The sequence below is a fragment of the Caloenas nicobarica genome, chromosome 3 (assembly GCF_036013445.1).
Source record: "Caloenas nicobarica isolate bCalNic1 chromosome 3, bCalNic1.hap1, whole genome shotgun sequence".
Classification (NCBI taxonomy): Eukaryota; Metazoa; Chordata; class Aves; order Columbiformes; family Columbidae; genus Caloenas; species Caloenas nicobarica.
The window spans coordinates 115,104,809-115,131,769 of record NC_088247.1 but is presented as its reverse complement, the minus strand read 5'-3'; the positions used below and the strand labels follow the sequence as shown (position 1 = coordinate 115,131,769).

Genomic DNA, 26,961 nt, shown 5'->3' with positions numbered 1-26,961 from the left:
TGATTATATGGGATCGGTTGCAAGATTACAGTTTCACAACCGAAGGACAAGTGAATGTATCGAGTAACCCCACCTCAGGCATGCAGGGCTGTGCATCTCATTTGTTTTCTTTTATTGTCATAAAGTGATAAGGCTCAAGTGTTATGATTAGTGTGTTGTCAATAGCTAGTCTTGACCTCCGTGACAGTAATGAAGTGCAGTTATTCACATGTCTGATGTGATTCAGAAAGCATTGTGTAGCACCAATAATAATATTTGGTTGCAGAACATATATGGAATAAAGGCTTAGTGCTTTTTTATTTTTTTTTTAAATTTTTTTCAAACGAACCTGAGAAGCGTCTTTGTTTTCCACACCATCTGGAGCTCATGATTCCTACATAGCAAACTTGATGCATGATGGAAATACCCCGTCACACTGACTGCAGAGAGGGCCTTTGGTACCCTTCCACAGCTTAAAATGTGACTGTTGAGCTACTATTTGAAGAGCTTGCTTTATATATTATTAAACATCATTGACAATTAAAAAACCCCCAAATTAATGCAAGTTATTACATTTTGACAGTCATGTTGATTAAACAATGGGACTTGGGTTTGATTTTTAGAACATGGGAACAGTCTGTAAACTGTTGCATCTTGATATATGCACAATCATGCTAGTGTCGATATTTTTCTGAGAAAGTATGAGAAACACATAATGAGTATTTGTGTTGATGCGCATTTGGTTCTTTTCATGATTTGCTTCAAAATGAAACCATTAAAGCTGGCAAATAAGAATATTAAGATTGTGATGAGTCTTTCAGAAACCATCGAGAAGAGAGCATATTTTAAATGAATAAAAACCTGCCTAGCATTTTGGCTGTGCTAACAAAAAAAAAAAGATGCAGCCTTTTTTTTACCAGGATGAGTTGATTTACGGAAAACATTAGGCATCTCAGTTAAGCTGACAAATTATAACACTTACTCTGCAGCTACTGAGTGGTTTTCTGGATTGACATCTGCTTTTTAGTATTATAACTTAACCGATACAATCTGTTATCATCATCTTCAGCTATGTCATATTAAAGGTTGATTATTTAGTACTTAAGTTTTGTTAATGGGCTTTTCTTGGGGAGGTGGCATTACCTGATTGTAAGTTTGACATTTTAATAAGGTGCAGCTTTGGACTGAGCACAGTAAAAGAGACAGTTAAAGCTACCAGCATCTCCATACAATTTGGGAGTCCCTTAAATAGATTTCTATTATTTTTCTCTCACAAAATTCTTGTTGCACTGTTATTCATCGAAAAACTTCTAGTATATCCTTTTCAGATACCACACAGACAAATTCGGCATACAGTAACAGACACAACAGTGTGAATGTTTCTCTGCTAAATCCCCCAAGCACCAAAGGCTGAGCATTTACACTGGAGTTTCTAACAATGGGGAATTGATTGCAGATTATCTGTATGTTGATGAAACAGGGGGCCTTATGTTCTCACCAGTTGCTTTCCAGGGAATAAATACAACATGTAAGGGCAACTTCAACATGCATCTCTATAGTTGCTATTTTTTCTCAATTCTCCTCCATACTCTCCTCCTCCAAAACAGCACACTTATTTAATATCAAATATTTTAAAATAATCCTGCCAGACCTTGTCATGCCTCGTCTGGAAAATGATGACCAGGATGACTGTGAGAACTTGCACAGTGCACAGCTGGTTTCAGCAGCCATTTCTCAGGTCAGTCTTATAATTCTCAGGAATAAGGTGGTAAAGTCCTGGGAAGAGGTGTGGAAACTCTTTAGTCTGAAGCTTTCATAGACTGTCATGGTGGGGAATATCTGTGCAAGGACACACCAAAAGCAGCAGAGTTCAGATGAGGTGTATTTTATGTGGTGGTAGTAAGGTGGGATTTTTGTAGTGGGGAGTATGAAGTAGTATTCATCTTAGTGAGTGAATGCAGTAGTATATACGTCTGTTAGTAACACGCAGAGAGGAGGAGAGGAAGTTTCTAAGTTCAGCTGTAGCTTGATTGGTGCTGGTACCCAAGTCAGCGTTAAAGCTGGCAGTCGCTATTCCAAGGTGTATGCAAAGGCATACAAAGGTCTAGAGTGACATTTTAGCTGTGAAGCAACCGAGCAAAGATGTGAAACCTTTCCTAACAGTTTCCAAGCAAATTTTGGAGTAACAAGTGTTTCTGGAGACACAGCTGCGATACAGCTGGGACAGACACGTGGAGATGGTCGATACTGATGTACTTTGCAGAGTTGTTAGCGTGAGCAAAGCTCAGCCTGGCCATGCATGCACATGGGACCTCTCTTTCATCCTCCATGGTTTTTAAACCGTGCAGGACTTTCTGCACACCCTCCTTCCTACTGACACATCAGGCTTGCGCCCACTGTGCCATCAGCTGTACTCAAACCGTACTGTAAAGGAAGACTCCTGAAGTGAGTGGGGCATGAGAGGCGGTGGCTGCTCGCTTCTAGTATTTGCTGTACTTGAAGAGCTGGGAGTAGATCCTGGTGATAGATGGTGAGACGTGGTCAGCGGGCGCTGCGAAATGCACGGGCTGCAGTGAAGCTGCCTCTTGCTGAAGCAGCTCTTCAGGAACCTGCCGTTTCTCTGGTATAGCGAGGTTTGTCATGCCAAAACGTCAGCTTTGCCACTGAAGGGTGGAGGAAGCCCAGCCCGAGCTAGAGGCCCGTGTGGGTAGTTAGACACTTCACCCATCCATGACGTACAACCTGCCAACCCTCCTTTTTTCTCCGGCCCAATAAACCCAGTGAAGTCCCTCGGAGGCACCGCTCACCTCTACCGTATGGCTAACACTTCTTCGCCCCTCCGTGCCCTTGTCCTTTTCAGTATTCTGGAGGAGCGCTCACTGCAGTAACATGGGCCAGTGTCACTCTTATTACTTTACCCGTTTTATCTTTTGTGAAATTGAGCCTTTAGCCAGAATTGCCTGAGCTGCTGCTCCAGCAGCCGGTTAACTGTGAGCCTCCTCGAGCTCATTTCTCTCAAGTAATTTGATTCCCACGTGCTCGCTGAGATTGCTTTGTCGCCAAAAAGAAAGTGTGGAAGGGGGATGGGTGCATATGTGGGAGCTGGCCAGAAATGGTATGGCAGACAAAACATGGCTTAGAGATAAAAACCACGCAAAAATGTGTTTAAAATATCCCATCTCACTTTATCTCCCTTTAACCCAGTCCTATAAAACAACATGTTTTTCTGTTCAAGAATCAAAGACACAGGGCCCTTTGTACTGGTGCAGGGTACAGAACAGGAGGCTAAATTCTGTCCTGCTTCTGCACAAAGCTAATAAGGTAATCCTTTCATTAAAATCACCAGAAATGTGTGTAAAATACTAATTAGATTTTTTTTTTTTTTTTTGGTAACTGGTCATAAAAGGATTTCATGACATTTTCTGAAATCATACACAGAATTCAAGGCTTTTTATTTTAGTTGCTGAGCTATTTCCTTTACATTGTGGTTACTTATGAGTAACTGAACACCAGTTTTCTAGATAAGCTTCTATTTAAGATTGATTAGTATGGCAGCAGTTTTCTAAATAATGCCGAATTTATAGAAAGATTCTATAAAATTGCCAGTGCTTTATCACAGTTTTGGGTAAACACCCTGCTGCTGCAAGGAAGTGAAAAACAAGCCTGAAAAGTGAATCTTGCTGGAGGGAGAATTGTTCTGAAAATAAACCATTCAGTACATAAACAATGGTGTATCAGTTGTCTGAAATATGCATTTCTCCCTCTGCACGGAGTTCATTTTATGTCCAGGCAGATCTACCACACTCAGGATACGGAATTTCTATGTTACAAAGTCTTGGTTTGCTAGATAGGATATTACTAATTTAAGCAGACGGTCTGCTTAAAGATATGTTATTTTCTATGATGAAAATGAGGCTGTTGAAAGTCCCCGCTTTGAGCTTCGTTAGTGTTCATTAGTTTGTGTCATAAGACATATGCTTTGATAAGATCAGCAGCATTATTAAATGTCATAAGAATGTATTTACCCAGTGGCAATGGAAGTATCCACAGTAACACTTGTAGGCTTCTAGCTAATTTTCCATCTCAGACCAGGAAAAAAAAAAATTTAAAACATTCTTTATGGAGAAATGTATGAAAAGGAACCACATGCTAAATGTCAGTATTACTCAGACATTGGCTATTTCATGTGCAACTCTTGCTAGATAGTTGTCATCTATCACTTTGAAACAGGACACGTGCTGCTGGACAAAATCTTTGCAGAGTCCAGTTACAGGGAGGAATGTTTTGGGGATGTGACTCAGGGTGGAGGGATTTTGTTCCTTTTTGGTTTTTTTTCTCTAATCTAGCAGGGCACGAGTTCCGACAAAGGGTTAAAGAAGGTATGAGTTTGGAGGTTAATGTGCCAGGTCAAAAAACTGGATACATCTACTTAGGTTTGCAGCGTCTGCATTTTAGTTTATGGTTCGAGGGGTGATGTATGATGTAAAAAACGCTATATGTACACAGCTGTATGCCGAATTTCATGACTGTTTCTGTCTAGCCCCGTTGCTTGATTGTACACTGTGCCTGCAGCTCCACCTCTTCAAAGACTGTTCTATTAATCTAACCTACTGAGAGCTATTCATACAGCTTATGGGTTTTTATTTTTAAATCCTCACAAAAATGATTTGCTGCCCTCAAGTTAGGAATTTAAAGGAAAATTAAATTAAGGCTGCCTAAGTAATGAAAGCATCTTTAGATTTGATAGATAGAGACCATCAAAGCAAAAAGCCTGTATCCCTGAAAAGATTTTGGATATTGTTTAGTGCTGAGGGGAGTTACTGTTGCTAGTATATCATGCAGTATCAGACCTTAAATTCGTACGCTTATGCTTCATGAATTCCTTAACTTCCAAAGTTGCTAATTATATTTTAGGTCATAAATTAAGAGATTTCTAACTCAAACATTTCTATCCTTATATGGCCTACGGCATTAGGGTCATAGTGTTGTATAGTTTTGCTGACAGATGGATTAAAGAAAGCAAGCCTTAGGAAAGCCCTTAGGGCTTGAAAAATGTCTGATTTTTTTCTTGCATGCCATGAAATGTAAGCCTAGTATTTGTTACTGTGATATATTGTGTTATATTGTTGCCTGCCTAGTATGACACATGTATAGCGCTCTATTGTTTCTACTTTTCTTGAGCTGTGGAGTTTTCTTAAAGTTTAAAACAAAACAAGAAAAACCCAATAAAACGTGACAGACCCTATTTACAATTCGTTTACCTCAGGGAAAAAAATGTGATTGATGTCACCTAAAACCTTTATACAAATCTGTGAAGAAGTGAGTTGGCCAACTGTAATCCCAAAATAGTCCAAAAAATATTAAAAAAAAAAAAAATCCAGATTTTTGTTCTGCTATATGTGTATAAAAATGTGTGCCTTTTATTATCTCTTGTTTCTTCTGTCTTTAGGTTTTCCAAATGAGCCTGCTGCTGTCATTGCCCTTAACACTGCTAAGGAGTGGTTAAGCAAGAATTACAATGAGGTATGGAATAACATATAAATTTCCCAAATGGTCTTTGATTCCGAAATGCTGAAAAGAGTAAACATAGGCTTGAGCCTTGAAGTCTTTTACTATTTATTATTTAGTCTATGACAAAGGAAATCAGGTCGGGACAATATAGCCGAGGAAAGATTGTTATATTTAAAAGCAACACTGGAGTTGAAGGGAAATACCTTTGTTTGAAACCATACTGTGTGTTTCCTGTGCATTGTAATCTTCCGTGGCAAAGCAAAAGACTATTCTCTTCCTAAGCTCTTTCTGAGCGTCAGAGTTTTTGTGTAATAAGGAGGAGATCCTTGGAAAGGAAATGTATATTGCAGTTGTCAGTGGAAAGAGCCACCAAAGGTCAGTGGTGTTCCAGGGGTCACTTTACTGTAAAGAGCAGTATGGTAGTATTTTCTTTTTTCTTTTGTTTTTTTTGTTTGTTTGCTTATAGTTGAGTATGGGTTTTCACTGTAATGCTCACTAAATATGTGACACAACCATGAATTTTTAACAGGACTGGTGGTCTTCCAGTGACAACATGATGGTGATTATTTTTACAAGAGAAAAAAATGCTTTCAACAGAATGATCTCCATATCTCCCCTTTCTAGCGTTTGTCTTTCTCTGGTTTGAGTTGTTAGCAGGCTGATAGTTCCTAGTGTTGAATTGGAGAAATGCAACAGAGAAGTGACAGAACAAATAAAATAATCACGATGCCTTAAACTGGAGATATGCCTGTTTCCTCATAATGACAGCCAGCAGATTTCAGACAGCTAGAGTTATTCAATATTTTTGTCTGAAAATATTTAACAAAGTATCTAGTGGAGAAGTACTGGATACAGGGACATAATTAGTAGTATTTTTTCTCTAGCAATAGATTCAGGGGGCCTTTTTTGTCAAGAGGATGCGATACGTGAGGGTCTGTGTTTAGCAGTTTTATATGCTTTGGTTTGGTTTTTACCGACTTTTAATTGGAAGGAAACTCTACATTGAGATTTGAATGGTAAGCTGAGGTTTTCACACCTGATTTCTGAAAGGTGGACTAAGGAGCGTGTATGTGTTCGGACGCTGGTTCTTTGTGGCGCTGAGCTCTTGGAAGCTTCCCGTGACTTAGGGATCCAAGCAGTGGAGCAAGGGTTTTGGATGGACAATCTTCATTAGCTGTACGGGTGCCTAAGAGTCGTCAGCCAAGCTCCAAGCTTATATTTTGGGGAGTCTGGTCTGTTAGTATGTAGTTTTAACCTTTGAGTGGAAGGCTAGAACCTCTATGTTTGCGCTGCTTTGACATCTTATAATTTCTCTTAGTTGCATTTTTACCGCATAATTTAAAACATAGACCAAAAAAAATTTTGGCTCCAGAAGTTAAGCTGTTCTACCTCAAAAGCTGAGTAGGTACTGGATATACACCTGCTCGTTACTTTTCTTTTAGTGGTATTACAAGAATCCTGACTTTATTTGGTAGACTCCCCATCAAATCGTAGAAGTTTTCTCAGTGAAAATTATTTTCTGAAGTATTTGGCTCTGTGGTTCAGCTATTGCTTCTCAGATATAAGACAGCTTTTACTTTGAATACACACTTTGACTCTTGCCTTTTTCTCCTTTTACTGCTTGTGGCCTGGAAGTTCTCATACACCCTGCATGTCACCTTTGCCTCTTTCTTACTTTTAATTAGTGCATTGCTTCCATGTATTTCTGGTTCCTGCCATAGACTTCAGGTGCGTTCCTGCCCGTGTCCTTGGAAAGCTCCAAGTCTGTTTTGGAAGAAGACTTGAGGTGCGCAGCAGATGGTGATTGAAGTGACAGTGTTTATCATACGTGTTCTTGACTGTTATTTGCATTTTAATAATTTTTTCTATATTTCGACCTGAGTTTGCAAAATGTCGCTGTATTTGTGGTTCACACAGATTAATGTAAACTATAAACACTGAATTGTGCGTGATTCCTCCTTTCTCACTCTCTATAATGTATTCTCTTCTAATTCTTGACCGCCCAGCTCTAAAGCCCCTGTCTTGATCCTGACAAACTCCAATTGAATCTGAATTATTTTTAAATAAGTAGCTGTGGTTTACAGTGTTTGGAGAGTGAAAAGAGACCAGGCTGTCCTGACTACAAAACAATTGTGAAAAATTATCCTACTGAGCTTACATCACAGCTGGTTTTGGAATGTGGACTAGCATAGCTAGTAGTTGTTACATTAAATGTTTCCCAACATCCTGAATCCCAAACTCACCAAGTTCGATGCTGTTTGATGCACTTGAAGATGCACGTGTGATGCATTTGATGCAATTATTGCATATTAGCGAGAATGACAATTCAGAGCTAATCCCCAAGAGCTTTTGTTAATCTTTGAAGGGAATAGAGTACTAGATTTCCATTATCCATAGCTTTGTATTTTCCTCTACGAAGCTTTCCTTCTTCATAAGGTTTTTCTGCAATCTGCTGGCTTGAATTTTAGACTGTGGCATACTAGCATGTTTTATATGTCGTAAATAGGTCAGAAGCAAAATAAAAATACTTAATTCTGATGAAGGGAGCAGTAACTTATGCAGCAAAAGGGGTCTTTGAGAAGCATGCAGTGGTTGGATTGCTGCTGCTTAGTGCATGTAGCAAGATGAGCACAGCTCATCTGGTTTAAATGAATTAATGTAGTTCTGTCCCAGGTGTCTATCTGATCCATTTTATATTGTGCACACATATTCCCTTGGATTAAATTTTGGGCTTTGAGTAGTAATATTATACATCGCCCGAACTTTTCCAAAAGTAGCTCATCATACAGCAACGGAAATGAAAGAGACTTTGTGTGTCTCGCCAATATAATCTACTCTTACTGCAGATGGCTGTATAATATAGTCGTTTCTATAAAATTCTGTCATAAAGATAGAGCGACTCCCAGGACACCCACTGGATATTTAAATTTGCGTGTTCTAGACTGGGAGCAAAGCTTTTAATGATTTGCCATGAGGTCAGCTTTTCCGAGGGCTGCCCTTGTTTGGTTCCTGCTATTGCTCACCAGAACCGCTGTGCTGTCAAAAGGAGCCGGCGTGTCCTGCGAGCGGCCTCTCCCGAACGAGAGGCCTCCTGCACTTGGCTGTGACAGAGTTCAATGGACCAAAGTCAGCTCCTTCCCTCCAACCCTTCTCGTGCGATCTGCCTCGGCTTTGAGAAATCCTGTCTGGTTCTGCCCCTTTAGTCCCAAAGATGTTTGGCAGCCAGTTGTCCCTTAGGTAATGCCTGGTACCGGTGGTCCTAAGTAAGTTCTCAAACTCTTTGAGTGTAGGATGTGAATTGATTGAATGAATTCAATAAGTTCTAGTGCAAGGCTGAGATCAAAGTGATAGCGTGCTTGCTAGGAAGTTTGCCTACTTGAAAATACACTTGGCAAAAGGTAAGGTAGGATGGTAAGATGGAAGGTAGGATGGAAACCTGACAGTTTTGTAAGCTTTTGTTGTGCTCTACAGCAGCAGTGTCTTATCTGCCTTCCTGCATCCCAGGAAACTGTGACAAATTTGTAAAAGTTAAGGCGATATCGTTGTTTTCTCCTCTCTACCTTGCTGTAGTACTTTTCTCCTTTGATGCTATAATGAAGATTTTATCCATACTGATATTAATTCAAAATCAAATAAATCAGTGCCTATATTCCTTAGCCTGAGGGCCTGAAAATATAACCTAAACGACTCCATTCTTGCAAGCTGTGTTAGAGTCCTACAAAGTTCTCTGTCATAGTATTTACAAGAAAAGTGATTTGCATTTAATAAAAGGTTTTCTTGTCCAAGTCCATTGTTGTGTTTGACCCCTCAGATGTTTGCATAAAAACTTATTAGCATGCTTAACTCCGATGTCACTCAGATGAATGTCTCATTACCATGCAAATGGAGTTAGCTCCTTCCCGAGGTTAATTGTTACAAAGCAACACAGGGAGAGAGATCTATTGTAATTTACTGAACACGGAACACCAGCCTGGCAGGGCAGCAGCCATCAAGGTCTGGCAACCTAAAACTTGACTACCTTAAGTTCACCAGGGAAAACAACACTCTTGTAAGTAATGGTTTGGGCTTAGCTGTACGGAACACGTAGCACTGTTCTGGTCTTGAAATGGAACTCTTAGCCAAACTAATTTCTGGCCATGTTTTACACCAGGGTCTGCTGACTTGCAGCCAGAGGGCAAATCTAGTTTTGAAGCTGGTAAATGGTGTTATACTGTAAGCGTAGAAATCCCTTGGAGCAAACTCGCAGGAATGGCCACAGTCAGCATTACTGGGTTAATTTACTGCAGACCACCTAGGCTATCTCTTTAGCAAACTGCATTTTCACATTTCACAATGTGCTCTAGAGGTTTAATAGAATTCTTCAGAGCACAAAATAGAATTGGATCCCATCCTTTAGGAAATTATACACTAGGATTCATTTAAAAATGCACATTAAGCTCTTTGAATGGTTCACAATGTTTCTTTCTGGAATAATTTGGCAAGGTCTGAGATATTGCCACCTGATTTCCCATAATGGTATCACAAAAGAGTTGTGACGTCTTTAAATAATGGACCCCCCCCATTTTTGAGGGTGGTGCGGAGGTGGGGAGAGGATTATGTTTGGTTTTTTGTGGTGGGTTATCTTCGAACATTTGCAATGTTAGAAATTATTTGCTTTACTTCAATACTATGCTATGTTTCTCAAAATGCTAAAAAATAAAAAATGCTCCGCGTATGCCTTACCTTATGTCACTGACATGAAAAGCCTCAGGACTTTTTCACTGCTCAAGAAAAGACTTTAATTTAACAGCACATTTAGTTCAAAGTATTGTTCTTGCTCTTGCACAATATCTCACGACATTTATTACGCATCACAGTAGAACAACCAGGAAAGCGAGATTGCAATATACGTTCCATTGAAATAACTGATGTAAATTAAAAGCACGTAGTTGGAAAATAAATCAGCACATTCCTGATTCCTTTTCATTAGAATCACTACTGAAGAGAGACTTTTCCTTATGTTGCCTGAAGTACATGAGATTTAGGTCCCTGTGTTTTAGCAAGCCAGTTATGCATCATCCCACTGCCAAAAAAACCCTGTGTGTTTCCAGCAAAACAGGATGAGCAAAATCCTGGCACAGCTGAAATTAGTGGAACTCTGTTTTCAGCGGAGAGGGGCAGGATCCCACTTGCTATACTCCTCATGACAAAAATTTTCAGGAGGAAACACCTGGTTTGTCAAGTTAGGCACAACACGACATGAGCAGCCTGCACCTGTGCTTCATTTTGTACGGTGCTTCATCCAAATCATGGCGATATTTTCCACTGTTGAGATAGTTGAAGTGAAATTACCTTTCCTGTGCACCGCTTCCCGTACATACTTGTGCCTTGGTGGCACGCAGGGGTTGGGCTGGTCTCACCTCGCCGGGAGGAGCTGTGAGCGTATGGCAGCAAGGAGAGCTGAGGTGATGCTCGGGGGATGTGACCGGGGGACTTTTATCCTGCCGATAAAAAGCTGTGTGTGCAATTGAGTTTCTAAGGATGGGGAGGGGGCGTAGGAATTTGAGGAAGGGAAGATCCGTGATGAGGAAGCAGAGCTTCAGGGATTGTGCTGTTTTCCTTGTCCTCATGGAGCTCCTCACCCTGAGGCTGTGGTAAGCAGGTGTCTCCTCCTGGTCAGGAAGGGCCAGAGAAGGGCAGTGAAGGCAGCAGCTTCCTTAAGGGTGGTCTTAGGTGCCCAAGGGAGGACAGGACCACTGTGTGGGCTGGCAGATGTGGCACAGGACCCTCAGGAGATGCACTGGCCTCCAGAGGGGTATCCGTGTGCCAGGCAAGGCTGTCCTGAGCGCCTAAAATGGTGGTGGGTACTGGTGCTAGTTTGGAGAGGTCAATGTCCTGCTGGGCAGCCGCCGCTTGGGAGGACAGAGCGAAGGGATTCGCCGCTGTTTTTTGTTGCACAGGGCGGAGTGGTGCAGGTGTGCCTTCGTGAGCTTTTAAGAACACTAGAGCTTTATTTTGGGGTGGAGCAACACGATCACAACTTTGTGTCATGTGCAGCTCTCTGCAGCTAAGCGTGGCACCCTAGGGTATCCATTCGGGTACCACGTTCATCTGACAGCGTCTATGTGATGCAGTGTTGTATTATGTAGCAGGTGTAATAAAGCAGGGTAGGAACATTTCTCATGCTTCAAAAGGTGGGTTGAACAGCTAACAAAAAGTTGCTTTTACCTCCTGAGCCCATGAAACCATCAGGGCAACCCAATTTCAGTAGTTCCACAAACTGCTTGCTTGAAAGTTTGGGGGTTTTTTTGGTGGTTTTTTTTTTTTAAATTATTATTTGGGAGGGGAGGAGTTATTTCTCTTTTCCCCTCCCTTTGGTGGTCTCAGCAACCTAATTTTGGCTCGTCATTCTTCAGAGACAATTAAACAAAGTGGCATCTTGAGATGAGGTCTTGTCTTTACCTCTACAGAAGGATGCAGATGGAGACAGCGTGTCTTGGAAGATGTTGTCTGATGCAGTTTCCTTTAATGTAACTTCAGTTGTATTCCCCTAGGCAGATCAGCTAAGTTTCTACATTATTCAAAAAAGCAGGGGGCTAGCTGTCTGACAAGATTTAATTAATGAAAGCAAATTAAAAAAAAAAAAAAACTAATGCAAACAACTTCCCCTAAGATAGTATTACTTTTGTTTTTGCTTGGGTAGTTTCCACACTTACAGTTTTACAGTTGTCAACAAAAGTATGTGTAATTTTGAAAAAAATATATGTATTTATGCCTAAGGTGATATCTTTTATGACAAGTTTGGGCCTGCAGTGGCATTTATTTATTTTAGAGTATATTTATTACTCAGAAATAAAGCTCTGAAAACACAGGTTTCGATTGAAGCCACTGACAGATTCTCAAGGACAGTAAGGGTGCCGATAAAATTCAGGTGGCTATTTTGGTAGCTGTGATATGCCGGTATCATTTGATTAACATAATCTCCTCCCTTCCCCCAGCACGGTTCTCTTGGGTAGGTTAAAAAATGATCTCCTTTCTATTTCTACATTCTAATTAGTTGGTAATCATATGCTGCTCTGATTGAAATGAAAATCAGCCGTCATGCCACTGTCATCTCGCTGAAGTCAAGGAAAAAATGCTTTTCAACTTGAACAAAATTAAAATTATTTACTTGCTCAGTGTAGCTGCTCTCTCCCTGGGCTCAAAGAGATTGTGCGGTCCCCAAAGCCCAAACTGAACTATCATCCCAACAGACAAGTCATTTTCTGAAATGATAAGTAAGCTGCCAAGGCAGCAGCGCTTCCTTACATGTTCTTCAGACTGCTATTCAGGTAGAAGGCTGATAAAGCAAAGCAGACAAAGCCCATATTCATCACACGATACGTTATTTATTAAACTTAAAAAGCCTTTGTTATTTTTGCTACAGCTATTGAGAGAAAGGCAGGAAGGCACCCCTCTTGGAGAGAACTGTTAGAGCTAGAGAAATGTAATTGCTGTGGGTGTCCCAGGTGACCGATGTCCCATGTGTCCAGTTTCGGTGGTACTCACTCTTAACCAAAAAAAAAAAAGAAAGGGAGGATGGGAGAGTTGGAAACGTGGCTTCCTGTCACCCTTTCACCCTAAGATTTGTTGAGGATCAAGGAAACCCACCTCTATGCATAGCGTAGGTGTTTTCAGTCAATACATCTTTGCGAAGATTTATACACACTTAGTGTACTGCATAAATAATGACTCTTGTAACTATTACAGCTAATGAGTGTCAGTAATACAAGACAGGTCTCTGTAAGGGTTCTTTTGTGTTTACAGTAGCTATCTATCTAATAATTGAAAATTGTCAAAGCATTTATTCTTTTTATCTTTACAATTTAACGGTAGTTATGATAGCTGAATAGCTCAAAAATTGTACAGACATGTAGCTAAATTAGCAAAATTGTCACTAGTACAGGGTTGAGATTTTGTCTTGTTTCTTTGTTTGTTTTTTTTTTTTTTTCCCTTCTATTTCTGTATGTTTGGAGGGGTCTGGGTACTATAGTGAGCAGTGTAAAAAGACCTTAAAAGTAAATAGAAACAATGTTACTTTTTTTTTTTCCCTTTCCTGTTATTTCTTGCAAGAGAAAAAAAAAAAGGATGTTAACGTGATCTTTTTATTTCAGTATTGGCTTTCAGCCAGAAATCCTGATAAATTCAACTGGCTTGTCAAATCAGCCCAATGCAGAGGAGGTCCAGCCTTTGTTTTGGGAAGGTTCAGTTACTGTTGTTACTCTTCCAGACCCTCTTTTCTTTAAATTGGCTTGTGCTCCTCACCCCACAGGTATGTAGGAATAAATAAGCAAATAAATGAGGAATAGTAATCCATGCAGCTCTAGTGAGATACACAGATAAAATACATCATGAGTAACAGAGAAATTGCTGTCGCAATCTTTGTGTCGCTTCTGAACTCTTCATACTAATAAATATGTTGTGATTTACGTTTTGCTATACTTTCATGTCTGACTGAATTGCATCTGTGGATTATACCTGGATCTTAGCAGAATGGAGCTGAGATGGGCTAAGAGGAAGGATGGGCAGGGGAAGGTTTGCCTTTGGCTCTCTGGAGGTTTGCAAGGGGTGTCTTTGCACGAAGACAGAGTTTTGGGAGACTGACAGTGGAAGCTGTCTGCTGAGGGTGGGTATGGCCAGGCAGCGGATAAAGCAGGTGGCCAGCTGAAGTGTGTCCCTGATGCCAGCCACAGCCGCCCACACAGACAGCAGAGGAGGGTCCCTTTGGCCAGTGCCCAGCCTGCTGCTCCACAGCCTGCAGAGGATGTCTTGATTTGGGGGTTTCCTTCCACCGCCGGGTTTTCAGTTCTCTGAGCTGGCTTTTGGCTGACATGTCCATCGGTCTTCGCAGGCAAGAAACGTCTGTCCGTGTGACCTCTGTCCGAGTGCCCTGGAGGTGCTGGAGCTGTGCAGCCCAGCATGTGGCGGGAGGCGGAGTGGTCGGGGCAGACAGATACGGGCTGAAATCTGTGCTGCCCGCCCAGCCGCAGCGCACGATGCGGTGCTGAGCGAAGCCTCTCTGCTGGCACGGGCAGCGGTCCTTCCACGCGAGCCAGGAGCACAGGCTTTGTTCTGCTGGCACTTTCCTGGCATCCTGCAGAGCGGACGACGTCTGCTTTTTGGTGTTCTGTTTCCAATAAACTCACGTAGCTGTTTTGCTTCTGGAAAGCTGCCGCTTCTGTTCGATTTAAATTCAGTTCTGTTGCCTACAATTTTCTGCAAAGCAGAATGTCCAGCATGGCATGTGAGGGTGAAATAATAATAAAATATAAAAATAAGTTGGGCAAGTCTCATACTGGAGCAAGCACTGGATCACCTTACAAAGGACCCAACTGGTACAAACTAGCTAACTAAAAAGGGACTACTTGGTTAAGTTGTAATGTGATCTTTTATCTGGCCAACTTCTGTCATCATCTCTGAGCATGTTGGCCATCAACCGTAGGTCACAATCAAACCTATACAGAATGAAACCTGCATGGATTCTTATATCCAGTGTGCATTTCCTGTGAGGAATAAAATGAGTTTATTGCCGCTAGACTACCACATCTTGACATATAGTTTGAGATATATGATTCTGACATTTAATAGGTTAGATGATATTGGCCACATACTTCATAGGTTCTGTATCATACTGTATTCCTGGGAAGGTGAAAAATGGGTCTGTCTATTATATATGAAATGACAGAATAGATGAGAAGAGCACTGTGGATGTGGGGAGCATTGACAATAAGAACTGTGGAAACATGGGAATGACTGGTGGGCTTGCAAAATAAAATGCCTGATAATTAATACAGAACAACTTGCTTAAATTCAAATGTGAGCACAGTTTAAGGTTGTGTTTTGCCTTCCTAGACTTCAGGACAGATAATGTGATTCTTTCATTTGTTTGGGATTATTGAAACAATGGACAATAAGTTAGATAAGCTATGAAATTCTTTACTTCAGCGGGAATAAACAGTGCTTCCTGAGAATAGCTTTTGAACAAAGGCCACAAAAACACTTGCTCAGGTTCTCACCTTGCTCCTAACCTGATCTCTCACGAGGTAAGAATGAAGGCTAATTTTTACTACAGAGGCTGTTTACAGCTACTAAATCTAAGTTGGCTTCATTTATTGAAGTCTAATTTTCTTTTTTTACATTAAAAAAGTGATGAATGTACTTTGGGACTAGTAAAATAGCTGGAAAACGATCGGTGGTTAAGACTACAAATACTGGCTGAGGGTTAAAGCAGAATTAAGTAGGTTTAAAAGCAGTCTAATTTTACAGTTGAAATGAAAGTCACCATGGCACAGAACACAGATTTGACTTGCAGTTACGCCTTGTAAATAACCAGGTTGGCATTGCCCGTGTCTCTCTGCTTTTCTGTCTGTCTGCAGCCTGATTCAGGAGTGCATTTTAGTATTACCAGAACCGCATTCGGGATGCTTTTCTGAACCAGCAGTATTGAACTTTTCTGAGCCAGTATATTTGTCTTGTCTTTGCTATTAGACTAAAAATACCACATGCTAATACACTGCTGTGCTCTTTAGTATTGCAGTCTGAAATAAAATTGTAAGAACCAGCTGCTATGCATTCCTCCACATGATCAATGCACAATAAATCCAGGGAGGTAGGTGTCTTTCTGATTTCTCTCCCTTTCAAGCAACATCTCCAAGCATCCTGGATTTGATGAGGTGCGAGGAGGGGATTTTTCAGGTTCTGCATTATTTTCTGGCTTCTTCCATCCAGCTTTTCCACACACTTACAAGGGAGTGTGTTTAAGCCTCAATCCAGCTACACGTTCTCAGATTGGGGGAAAGGGTTTTATATGTGACTCTCAGCCTTTTCTGCTGGAAATGTCACCTTTCATTTAAAGTCCCTTTGGGTTTGTAAGCTAAAAGGTTAAAACACCTTAGTCTTCTATTTGTGTATTCCTAGTCTTATCCTTTAGTTGACGTGTCAGTGTATAACTATTGGGTTTTTTTGCTAAAATACAGCATATTTGATTAATTTCATTAATTCTTTTTACTTTCACCTTGTTTTGCAAGAGTACGCGTGAAATGTCTTTTCCTCATGTGGGAAAAATCTTTGAACTTGCACTGCTGCTTACCGTTTTGAGGTGAACGTGCAAACCTTGCCCTAATATGAAAGAAACTTATCACATAGCACTTTAACTCCTCCGAATTTAATCTTGGTGCCCGTCAGATGATAACCTCTTCCCTGTGGACATTTAAACAAACATCTCCCTTTGGGGCTGCATACTAATAATATGTGAACTGTATGATGATAACCTCATGATGGGGAAATGTTTTAAAAGGCACAATAGAAATTTTATGCTTTAGTGCTACTGACTTTCACTGTGACTCTGTTGCCTCACAGCTCTGTGTTTCCTGTTAAAATCTCTCCCTACGGACACCATATTAAGTTCATTAATATTTACAAAGCAAATATATTTCCCTTCAGACAGTTGAGGCACAACTGCCCTTGATTTTTGTTGGATTATGTGAACATTGACACAGCTTTATGTAGCATAAGTGTAATATCTAATGAACATGCCTACTCATATTTGTGGAATACCGTAGGCATTTTTTTTCCAGTGTGATTTTTATGGGGCATATCATATGAGAACAAACTCTCATTATAAGTACAGGTTGCTTTTGCCTGTGTGCTGCTCAGGATGGGGTCTGAGTCTTCATGGGAATTTGGAAAGTGCCTGGGATGCTGTTGGTACTGGGGCCTCCTGCTAGCAAGGTGGAGTCACATGTATACAAAACGGTGGTATCCCAAATGATCAAAGATACTTCTAACTCAAACCTCTGAGTGTAAATCCAGAGGGTGAGCTTCTATGGACTAACGCTAGTCCTCAAAGCTCTCCTAAATTTTAGCAGGGAGAGCATTTTGGTAGTGAAAGAATTTTTGTATCCCAGTTGCTGACGAGGAGGGGCAGGCATCAGTATCCTTAATGATGGCAGTGTTAGTGTTCGTTACAGGGTGTAGATGAAAAGGCTGAATTTACTCCGTTGTTGAAAGTATTTAAAGAAAATATAGTTGTCTTTTTGCTAGCACTTGTGGTGTTGTGAGCATGGTGTTTCAGATTCTGCAAGGCTCACTTAGAGATGTATTTGAGGGACAATCCCATCACGTGCAATTTACAGCCATGGTATTACAGAAGGAAATTAGCTTGTGTGATGCCTCCAAATAGCAAAAGCTGAGAGGGAAATAAGTAACTGTAAGATTTTTCAGACGCTATTAAGAGAATAAAGAATTCTTTACAGGCAGATAATAGCACGTACAAATATTGCTTCAATGCCAGATTGCTTAGTGATCTGGGATTTCCACGTAGACGGTCAGTAACCTGTCTTTATTGCTAATTTATGGTCACCTTCTAGGTTTTGTATGTGGGGAAAAAGAGATCCTGTTGTGGTTCGGTTGGCCAATATCTGGCAAAAGAGGGCAGATGTCAAACTGTAGACAGCCATGAAGAGCGTGAGTGGTGTTTTTCCCTTTGGTCAGGATTTGGAGTAAGCTGGGAGCAAGGTAGGCGGACACTGTCTTTTACCCAGAGTATTGCAGGAACTTGAGAGTGCAGTGCTGAGAAGCTATTTGATCCGGTTTCTTAGTTCCCAGATCACCTAGTTGAAAGGGAAAGCTGCAATAGACCTTGAAAGTGCAGCGTTAGCTACTGGACTTTCTGAAACTTGCTGGTGGAAAAAGTTGATTTTTGGATGTCCTACATATCCAGAGCAGTTGCATAGAGTAAAAATGAACTCCTGGTACAGGGATCTGTCAGGTTCAGTACATCTTGCTCTCCCCTCGTTTGTACCTTCTTTCCCTTTGCAATTTTTTATTTTCAGTTATCGCTGTCCTGCCCCCTGTGCGAGTGGTGAACTTGTCTCTTTATATTCTGCGCTATTGCCTGGGCACTTAACTGAGCGCTTTGGATCAGGAGGGAGGAAACAAAGACTGTACCTCTGCTCTGGGCCTATCTTGTATACGGCAGCTGTTGTTTTTAGGTAGGGATTTCAAGTCCAGCTGCTCCTTATTGACCCTGTGGGAAGTGGCAGGTTGAATCCATTATTTGACATGCACATTCTCTGTTGGCAGGATTCTCGAGAACCTTATAATGGCACAAACGATGTTACTTGCTAGTGCAAAAGAAAGTTACAATTGGATATAGCAATTAATATGCAATTAGGAAGGCATTCTTTTTTCTTTCCAAGTATTTTTTTTCCAGTTATTTTTAGATTTGAATTGACTGAATAGTTGAAGAATTCCTTTTGGAAAGGAGGCGGGGAGTAGTACTTTTTCTGCATTAGCTTTGATTTTTCCTCCTGCAGGCACACCGAAAAGCACGAACAGCTGTTATTTAAACCAAAATTGAACATGATATGCTATCAAACCATTCGCTATCTCTGAACTATAATGCAGCAAGTCCTACGTTTTAACGATGTATTGTTGTTCATTATGCACCGCATTACTGCTCAAACTTATGTTTGTTTAGAAAAGTAATGCGATTTGAATGTAATTAGAGCATGCGTCTAGAAATGGTCTACGTGTACCATCTAAGGTATTTTGGTAATATACTGTTTTTGCTGCCCAAGGTAGTGATGCTGCCCAGCAGGATGCGAGGAGAAAGGGGCTGAAGGGTGTTGGGCTGTGGCTGTGTTGAGATGTCAGCATTATCAGAAATGACAACGTCTGCGTGCGAAAGAACAGAGCAATCACAGACCCCCCTCAGCCCTGGGCATAACCGCTGAGGCTGCCAACAAGGGTGTCAATTTGTGCCAGCTCCTGGAGCATTTTTTGTGACGATGACACGTGTCGCTTTGGAACTGCATGGAGACAACTGGCACGTTTCACAGAGGCCACCAAGCAGCCCTGGCCCCAGCTGCTGTCGGCTTTCAGACACGTGTCAGCTGGCCTGTGTTTGACCTAATGATATACAAGCGAAAAAAGGACTTGATATTTTATAGTAGTCTCCAGAGCCGTCACGTCTCAATTTTTGATGAGATTAATTAGCACCTCTGTGACTAATTCCATACAGAGTCGTTTAGAGCTGTTACCTTTTTTCCAGATTATTTTCTTCTAAATGCTCTGGAAAGTGGTTTTGAAGAAATGTTCAGTGGTTAATGAAAACATCTATGAATGTAACACCGCAGATGATTTATAATGTATAAAGCTTTATGAAATGAAAATACGTTACAAGTATATGGTTTGGTTGTTACCTTTTTTCCAGATTATTTTCTTCCAACTGCTCTGGAAAGTGGTTTTGAAGAAATGTTCAGTGCTTAATAAAAACACCTATCAATGGAAAGCTGTAGATGGTATATAATTTATAAAGCTTTATCCCATGAAAATATATTACAAGTATAGAGTTTTGCTGGCTGGGCGGCCTCTGTGGGCTGTTGCTAAAAGAGGTCAAATTGGATCTGTGAACTTAAAACCACAACTGTACTAATTAACGTGATAGGAAAATGTTAGGAGATGCAATATAATTATTCATAGAACTGGGTCATAATTTCTTTTTCAGTTAGTCTTCAAGCATGTTGCTACACCACAGTGCTTTCCATTAATAATGAAGACGTTTTGGAGAAATAGTATTAGCAGCTGGTTAACTGTAGTTAATTGACATATTATTGTATTCCAGCACATTCTGTCAGGGACTGCTGTGAATGGCTTAAAGGCTTCTAGGGAGAAATAAAGCAGAGATACCGAAGAGAAGTTATTTTAACTTAACAGTTCTCAGACTCTGTATACCTTGATTCCAGGAGGTAATTCACTAAAATATGTAGAGAATTTTCATTTGGAAAATAGTGATGTAATGGACTTAATGCATTTTGTCGGTGGGAATAACACGAGCTCCTGTAGGCGTAGGGCAATGCACTGAGCCTTTGGAGTGTTTCAAAGTCTGACTAAAAGACATAAATCCATTTACTTACGGATTTAATCCAGGCTGCTTTGTCAAAAATTGGAGTAACGAATTGACAAGGAGTTTAAGAAATGAACCATATATGTAAGTGAGGCATGCTAATTACTGTCGTCTTCCTCTCCCAAAGTTAACAGAGCTTAAAATGAATGCATCTTTGTTTTTAGAATGAGGACTAAAGAAGAGAGATGGAGTGAAGTTAGAGAGGTTACTTAAAAAGCCTTTCACCTCCGGGTCACCAGTTCAAATCCAGACCATTTTGTTCACGTCTGAGAGCTTTTTGGCCTTTGCACTAGTCTGGTCTGCGTAGAATGAAATGGAGAACGTGGCTTTGGGTCCCTGTCACAACTAATGTGACTCTGGTTGTACAGATGAACATTATTGCATTTGAAGAGTCTGATTCTGCAGTCACAGCACCCAGCTGGAAATTTTGCTTTTCTCTCCAGAGTAGCTGGGATTAGGCACAAAACAGAAAACTGCAGCCTCTAGTGCTGATGGTTTTAAATGTTCATAGACATATAAAGGCGTTTCTTCTTAGATGTGCTTACTGAAGGAAATGGAAAGTTTGTACTTCAAAGGAACCGAGCTATTTGATCATGGGACATTTTATTGTACAGTTAATTACGTAAAATAGGCTGAACTGAGATAGAGCTCTTAGTGACTTTTTTACCATGTGTATAATTAGATATACAGAGCTATTTCCTCAGCCCGTGTCAGTCTGCTTAGTGCTATTTAAGTCAATTTGCATCAGCTGAGAAGCTGGACATTGGTATTTATGGAACCATTGACTGTTTATTATACCAGAGTAACACACAGCCAAGTTCCGTACTCTAAGGACATTTAGGCCAAGATGTACAGAGTAAGAAAGATGGTACTGTGTTCAATTTTTAAAGTAATGATGGGCTAATCTCAACCTTCAGCACTTTCATTTGAAGCTTGTTAGAACTTACAGCAATTGGATATGGAAGTAAAGAACTACTATGATGTGTTGCAGATGTGCTTGCAATTTGGAAGGAAACTTGTGGGGAATTTTGGTCTTTGTAGGCTGTGATCACAAGGCAAAAAATAGCAGGCATGGGAAAGTTTGTCAAGGGAAAAAAAGAAAGTCTGACCTTTAGAAAAGCCTTTATCACTGAGTAACAGAGGAACAAAATAGTAATTGAAGAAACAGTCCTTGATGATGAACAACCAAGGTACAATAACATCACTCTGAAGGCTCATGTTTTCTGTTCTTTCAGATGTGTTTTACATTTGAAAACTTCAGAAACTCTCCACATGCAAGCTTCCAGATTCTGATTTTAAAAGATAATATTACAAATAACAACCTTCCCATGTTATCAGAATTCAAGTTTGAGGCCAGCAATAGTCCGATGCTTCCTACAGCTGAAAACAGAGGGATCCCAGAAGAGTAGCAGTCTTCTGTATTAATTAAATTACTTTAAACAGTTAATCCTGCAAATTGTGATCAAGCCATTCGTGGGGATTTTTAGCACTGTAGGCCTTGGAATGCCCACTTTCTTGCACTCTGCTTTTATGTTCGGCTTTGCCAGATAAAGAGTATTTTAGAAAATACCAGTGTCTAAATTGTTGAGAGTAAAAGTCCTGTTTTGTTGAACTGAAATAAATATGGCTGTCCTGTCTTGGAGAGACCTTGATTCAGGAATTACAGACTTTGAAATGCTTGACTTTGTCATCAATATACACAGGGAAGCGTTTCTGTGGATGATGTGTGTGACTTTTCTCAGCATTCTGCACCCAATGAGTTGCTGTTTTTCTGGGCAGGACGAGAACCGCAGACTGTGGTCAGTGCTTGACTCTGGCACTGTCTGGTAAGGTTTTTGCATCCACAAATAATGGTGTGCTCATGTCATTCCTTTCAGAATAAGGAGAAATATCAATCCACATAGCGTAAATAGTAATTTCTTTTGATGGTTTTTAATAGTTTCAGAACACGTTCGTTGGAATTGTGTTCTTATGCACCGGGTAAGAATGGTTCATACAACTTTTGAAATAATTTAACTTTCATAATTATGTACAGGAATTCTGTAATAACCTACATTCCTCTACAGTGTCAAAGGAGCTTAGTTTAAAAGCTTACAATACACCTAGCGATTAATGAAGTTGCAGTCGTCTACCTCTGAACTAATTCTGCTTTGAAAAGATGGTTTGCCTCACACTAAATGTTTCTGTATTGTCCTTATTTGTATCACAGGCATTTCACTGCTCTTCATCTTAACTTATTAAATCCTTCTTGCTCATGCATGAATCTGGACAGCTGGATGCCGCTAATGGGGCAGCTAGTGCTACCCAGTGGTCTATAATCAACATTCTGTTGCCACACATTAGCATCACACTGCACGCCTAAAAGGACTGAAAATTTGATTTGCGAAGCAACAGCTGATTAGGGATGACTAACAAAAAGACTAGGGGGTGGTGGATATTGTGTAACACTGCTTCCATCGTTTCAGAATCCAGCAAAGAATGGCATATCTGATGTATCAGTTTGAACAAAAATAGATGAACCATTACCTAAGTGTTTTTATCACTCATCATTTTGCAAAGGCTGTTCAAAACCAAACACTTTTAATAGCATTTAAATGAAAACAGAGATGGGATCATCATAAAACCATGACAAAGAAGGTATGCCTGTTTATTTCAAACAAAACATATCAATTTGTTTTTCTGTGGTGTCAAGGCAATACAAGATGCCAGTGTAAATATATAAAAATATTGTATTACTAAATGCACCTTAAATGCCTTGCTAAATACAAGAGACTCCCACACACTGAGGTTGTTTTGTAGTCTGTAAAGAGAGATGTTCATTTTGGGTGCAGAATGAGATACGCTGGAAAAGCTGAAGTGGCAACAGGCAGTCTTGAATGACCACTGAAAAATATATTCACTGGTTTCAGTGTAACCTGATTAAACCTTCATAATAGCTCCGTTTCTTCAAAGTGCTCCATGTGCATTATCTGCACTGGTAGGCAGGACAGTTTCCAGTTTGCAGTTTTGTCTGGCAACGCTTTTCTTCATTAAAACAATGACAAAAATAAACCAAAACACCAAAACAAAACACCCCCAAAAGCCTGTGTAAATCCAACAGTTCCTCTTGCATGTCTTTCCTCATCCTGGGGACCTCAGTTCATTTTTCTGTTGATCTTCCGCTCTTCTCATGCTGCAGATCAGCCAAGAGAGGAAGCAATTATTTCTGCTCTTACTTCTCTTGCTCAGGCGTGATTTTGAGTGGAAAGCACTGATGGTCTTTGCCTGTATTCAGCTGTTGTCAGTGCTAGAAGAATCAGTTGGCTGGAAAATGCCCTTTGTTGTGGGATTTTGGCAATGTTCCCCTTATTTCAGATTCTCGGCCATCCAGGCTAAGATGTGATGTGAGCAGTGGTTTGGAGGGTGGGCGTTGTGGCGTTTCCTTGTTTCAGTGGTGCCATGAGTCCAAACCTGGTCTCTGTTTAGCAGGAATTATTTTGGGATTTTATTTATTAACAACAGAAAAGATGATGTGATATAGCTGCGTCTGGAAATTACCCATCTGGGAAGGGCTAAAAAGCAAACAGCAAAAAATTATTTTGTCATAAATATCAAAATATTGTACAAGAAATGGTATGCTTTACCCGCTTGCTACTGTAATACTGCCCACTGGCAACTACTAAAAAGGCAAAAATGTTTGTGTTAAAAATTGTGAAGAAAGTGAAATATTACTTGCCACACTCTCAGTAATAAACCACAAAGTGATGTGAATTACAAAGCTGTTGGTGCACTTCTGAGGTAACTACAGGGAGAGAAACCTAATGCAATCCAAGTGTACATAAATAGCCTACTAATGTACAAACTGCTTGAGTTCATCATTGTAGTGGACATTATTAAGATAATTATTTTATCCTTCATGACTTGCTATTCTATCGTGCTGTTATATAAATCAATCCAGTCTAACTAATACATTTTGAGGGACAGTTTTCATCTCTTCTTGCAAAACAGGTTTATTGCAGAAGGCAGTCTTATTAAAAACTTGTCACTTCAGAGATCTGGTGACAATTAGCGCTTGGCTAATTTACTGCATTTACTAATTTACTGCATTTACTCGCAGGTCACGTTTCCGTTAGGAACAAAAGCAATGCAGGAAGTGGCATGTAAAAAACCTGGTTGTCTAGCTTGGTGCCTTGGCTGCTTCTATTTCTTGTCGTTTTGCTTCAAATCCTATCAAGCTGGGATTACAACAATGTCTCCAGGATGTTTTGTTTAACCTTCAAAAGTTCAGGAGGTGCCACTATAACATATAGAAAATGCAGATCAAGATCCAAATGGAAACTCGTTCTTTACCTGAGTCTTCTGTTTACATCTCATCCCTTTGCTAATCGTTTGTTTGATTAATTGAAAAGCTGAGTATGAAATTGGAAGCTGAGGATGTCTGGGAGATGCTCTAAGTATTAGTATAGGAAGCTCTAAGTATTACTGAGTATAAGAAGGAAGATTGATTTTCCCTAGATAAAAGCTGTGATCCTCCTTTTCCCTAGATGAACGATATTTGTATGGGGACAACTCAAATAAGGATTTAGTTCAGATCAGTCCGTTACAGGCTTTTGCTTGCCAAGTGAAAATGAAGTTGCTCTCTTTGCAACCGCACCTGCCTTGCAGGTTGTTTTCCAGCCCTCCAGCAGGACCCTGGCATGTGTGGTTCTCTGCAAGACATGGTAAAACTTCAGGCTTAAGGAAAGGTGTTAGAGCTGAGTTTACCAAGAGGCTACTTCTGCTGCAAGGAAGATGCCACTGTTTCCTGAAGTTAGGGAAGCATTTCCAGGCTTCCAGGATATGGTTAATTCTCTGCTGTGTATGTGTTATTCCTTTTTTCTGCCTCTCCCTAGCTTAGCTGCCTTCTGTATATTTACACAATATATGTGAAGTTTGGGTGAAGAAGACTCTCGTCTCCTCTCTTTCGTTTTCACTACATATGCTGTATTAAAAGCCCGGGAAGAGTTCTCAGTGGTTTGTAGACGTCTATGTATGTTCTGTGCTTACATGTAAAGAGTTAACATTGATGATAGTGAATATGTCATCAAACATGATTCCCCCTCCCCCCCAAATAGAAATTACGATTTCAGCAACCTTAGTAAGTACTTGGGGGTAACATATTGTCAAGTCTATACTGTAAGTTCTCTGTGGTGATCCATAGTCCCTATCCCTGCTTGAGTAAAGGTGCCATATGGATGTTTGGGTCTTTTTTGTCTCAATCCCTAATAGACTCTTCCTGTTTCACGAGAGTATAGAAAAGGGTTTTCTCAAAAAGAAGCAAAAAGCCACATTATATTGTTTGTTTGTGGGTACTGATAAAGAAATAAAACACAAAACATGGAGCTGTATCAAGAAAATAACAAAAAAAAAAGACCTAAACATTTTGCAGACGATTACAAACGATCCATGACCCATAACTTCCATTGCGAGCAGTTGAACGTATTTCACCTTTCTTGTGGGCACATGGGTCTTTCAGCTATTGACTGAACTTGTCATGTGGGAGAAGAAATACGAGGAGTTCGTGTTGACTTTGGAAGGAAACAAATTTAGTGGAAAGTGAAACTCGTGAAAATCATGCTGATGGGTGTATACAAATGATGGTGTGACTGAGGTGATTTGAATGGTTTGCGCACACCCAAGTAAACATTGCAGCTCATCTTGGCCCTAGCAAGACTGAAACAGTTGCTGTCTGTGTGTTAAATTAGCTTTTTTGATGATTTGTGGGTTCACTAAACATAATTGGATTCATCTGCATGACTTCAGTAATACCTTTTGGACTAAACTGACCCAGTTCTCAATGATGATATGAATTTATACTCCATCATTGCAGTACCAGTCATGCACGCGATAGGTGACTCTATAGAATATTTGACAATAAATTTTGCAGATTATATTGTTTCTGGGGCAGTAAGAATCAATCAAGCAGTGCTAGCTGATGAGTCTGCAAGTACCAGTTCTAGACGTATGTTTGAACGATTAGAGAAATGACAGTGGCAAACAGAACAGACCATAAATAAAACAATATTACAAGTTAATTATTTCTATGGCTTTTTTTTTCTGTGAACTTCTTTATCTGTGTTTTCTGAGGTCAGTGATATTCAGCTGTTATTTAGAATACGGTAGATATAGGTTAGCTATATTGTATGTTTACTCTCTATGAAAATATAGTAATAGAGAGGTCATAGGCTTGTTCACAGTGCAGCATGGGCGATTACATTTGGCAAAGCCTTTTGGAGAGGGAGTCAAAAACCTACAGTTTTGCATGGATTTGAATGAACACACAAATATGTTCGGGTTTTTTTTTTTTGCTGTGCTAAGCCTCTGGATCATGGCTTTGGGAATTTAAGTCTGATTACTGCCAAAAACCCTACAAATTTTACATCTTAAATGGAAAAAATTAAAACATTACAATTTACTGTGTGCACAATATGGCAAGAACTTTAGTGTTTAAGAGAAGGCAGCCCTAGAAAATTAGATCAAAAGCTTTTCTCTGGAATTCGGGATTTAAATAGCAACTTGCATCTTCA

General features: G+C 40.2%; 1 protein-coding gene across 5 annotated transcripts in view; it reads left to right on the top strand.

Moving 5' to 3' along the window:
- Positions 1-26,961, top strand: part of MACROD2 (mono-ADP ribosylhydrolase 2) — an 857,870-nt gene that overhangs the window by 593,978 nt on the left and 236,931 nt on the right. For all 5 annotated transcript variants that reach the window (XM_065632892.1, XM_065632891.1, XM_065632889.1 and 2 more), the window contains exon 8: positions 5,429-5,502. In XM_065632892.1, the coding sequence (XP_065488964.1) occupies positions 5,429-5,502 (74 nt within the window). The remainder of the gene's footprint in view (positions 1-5,428; positions 5,503-26,961) is intronic.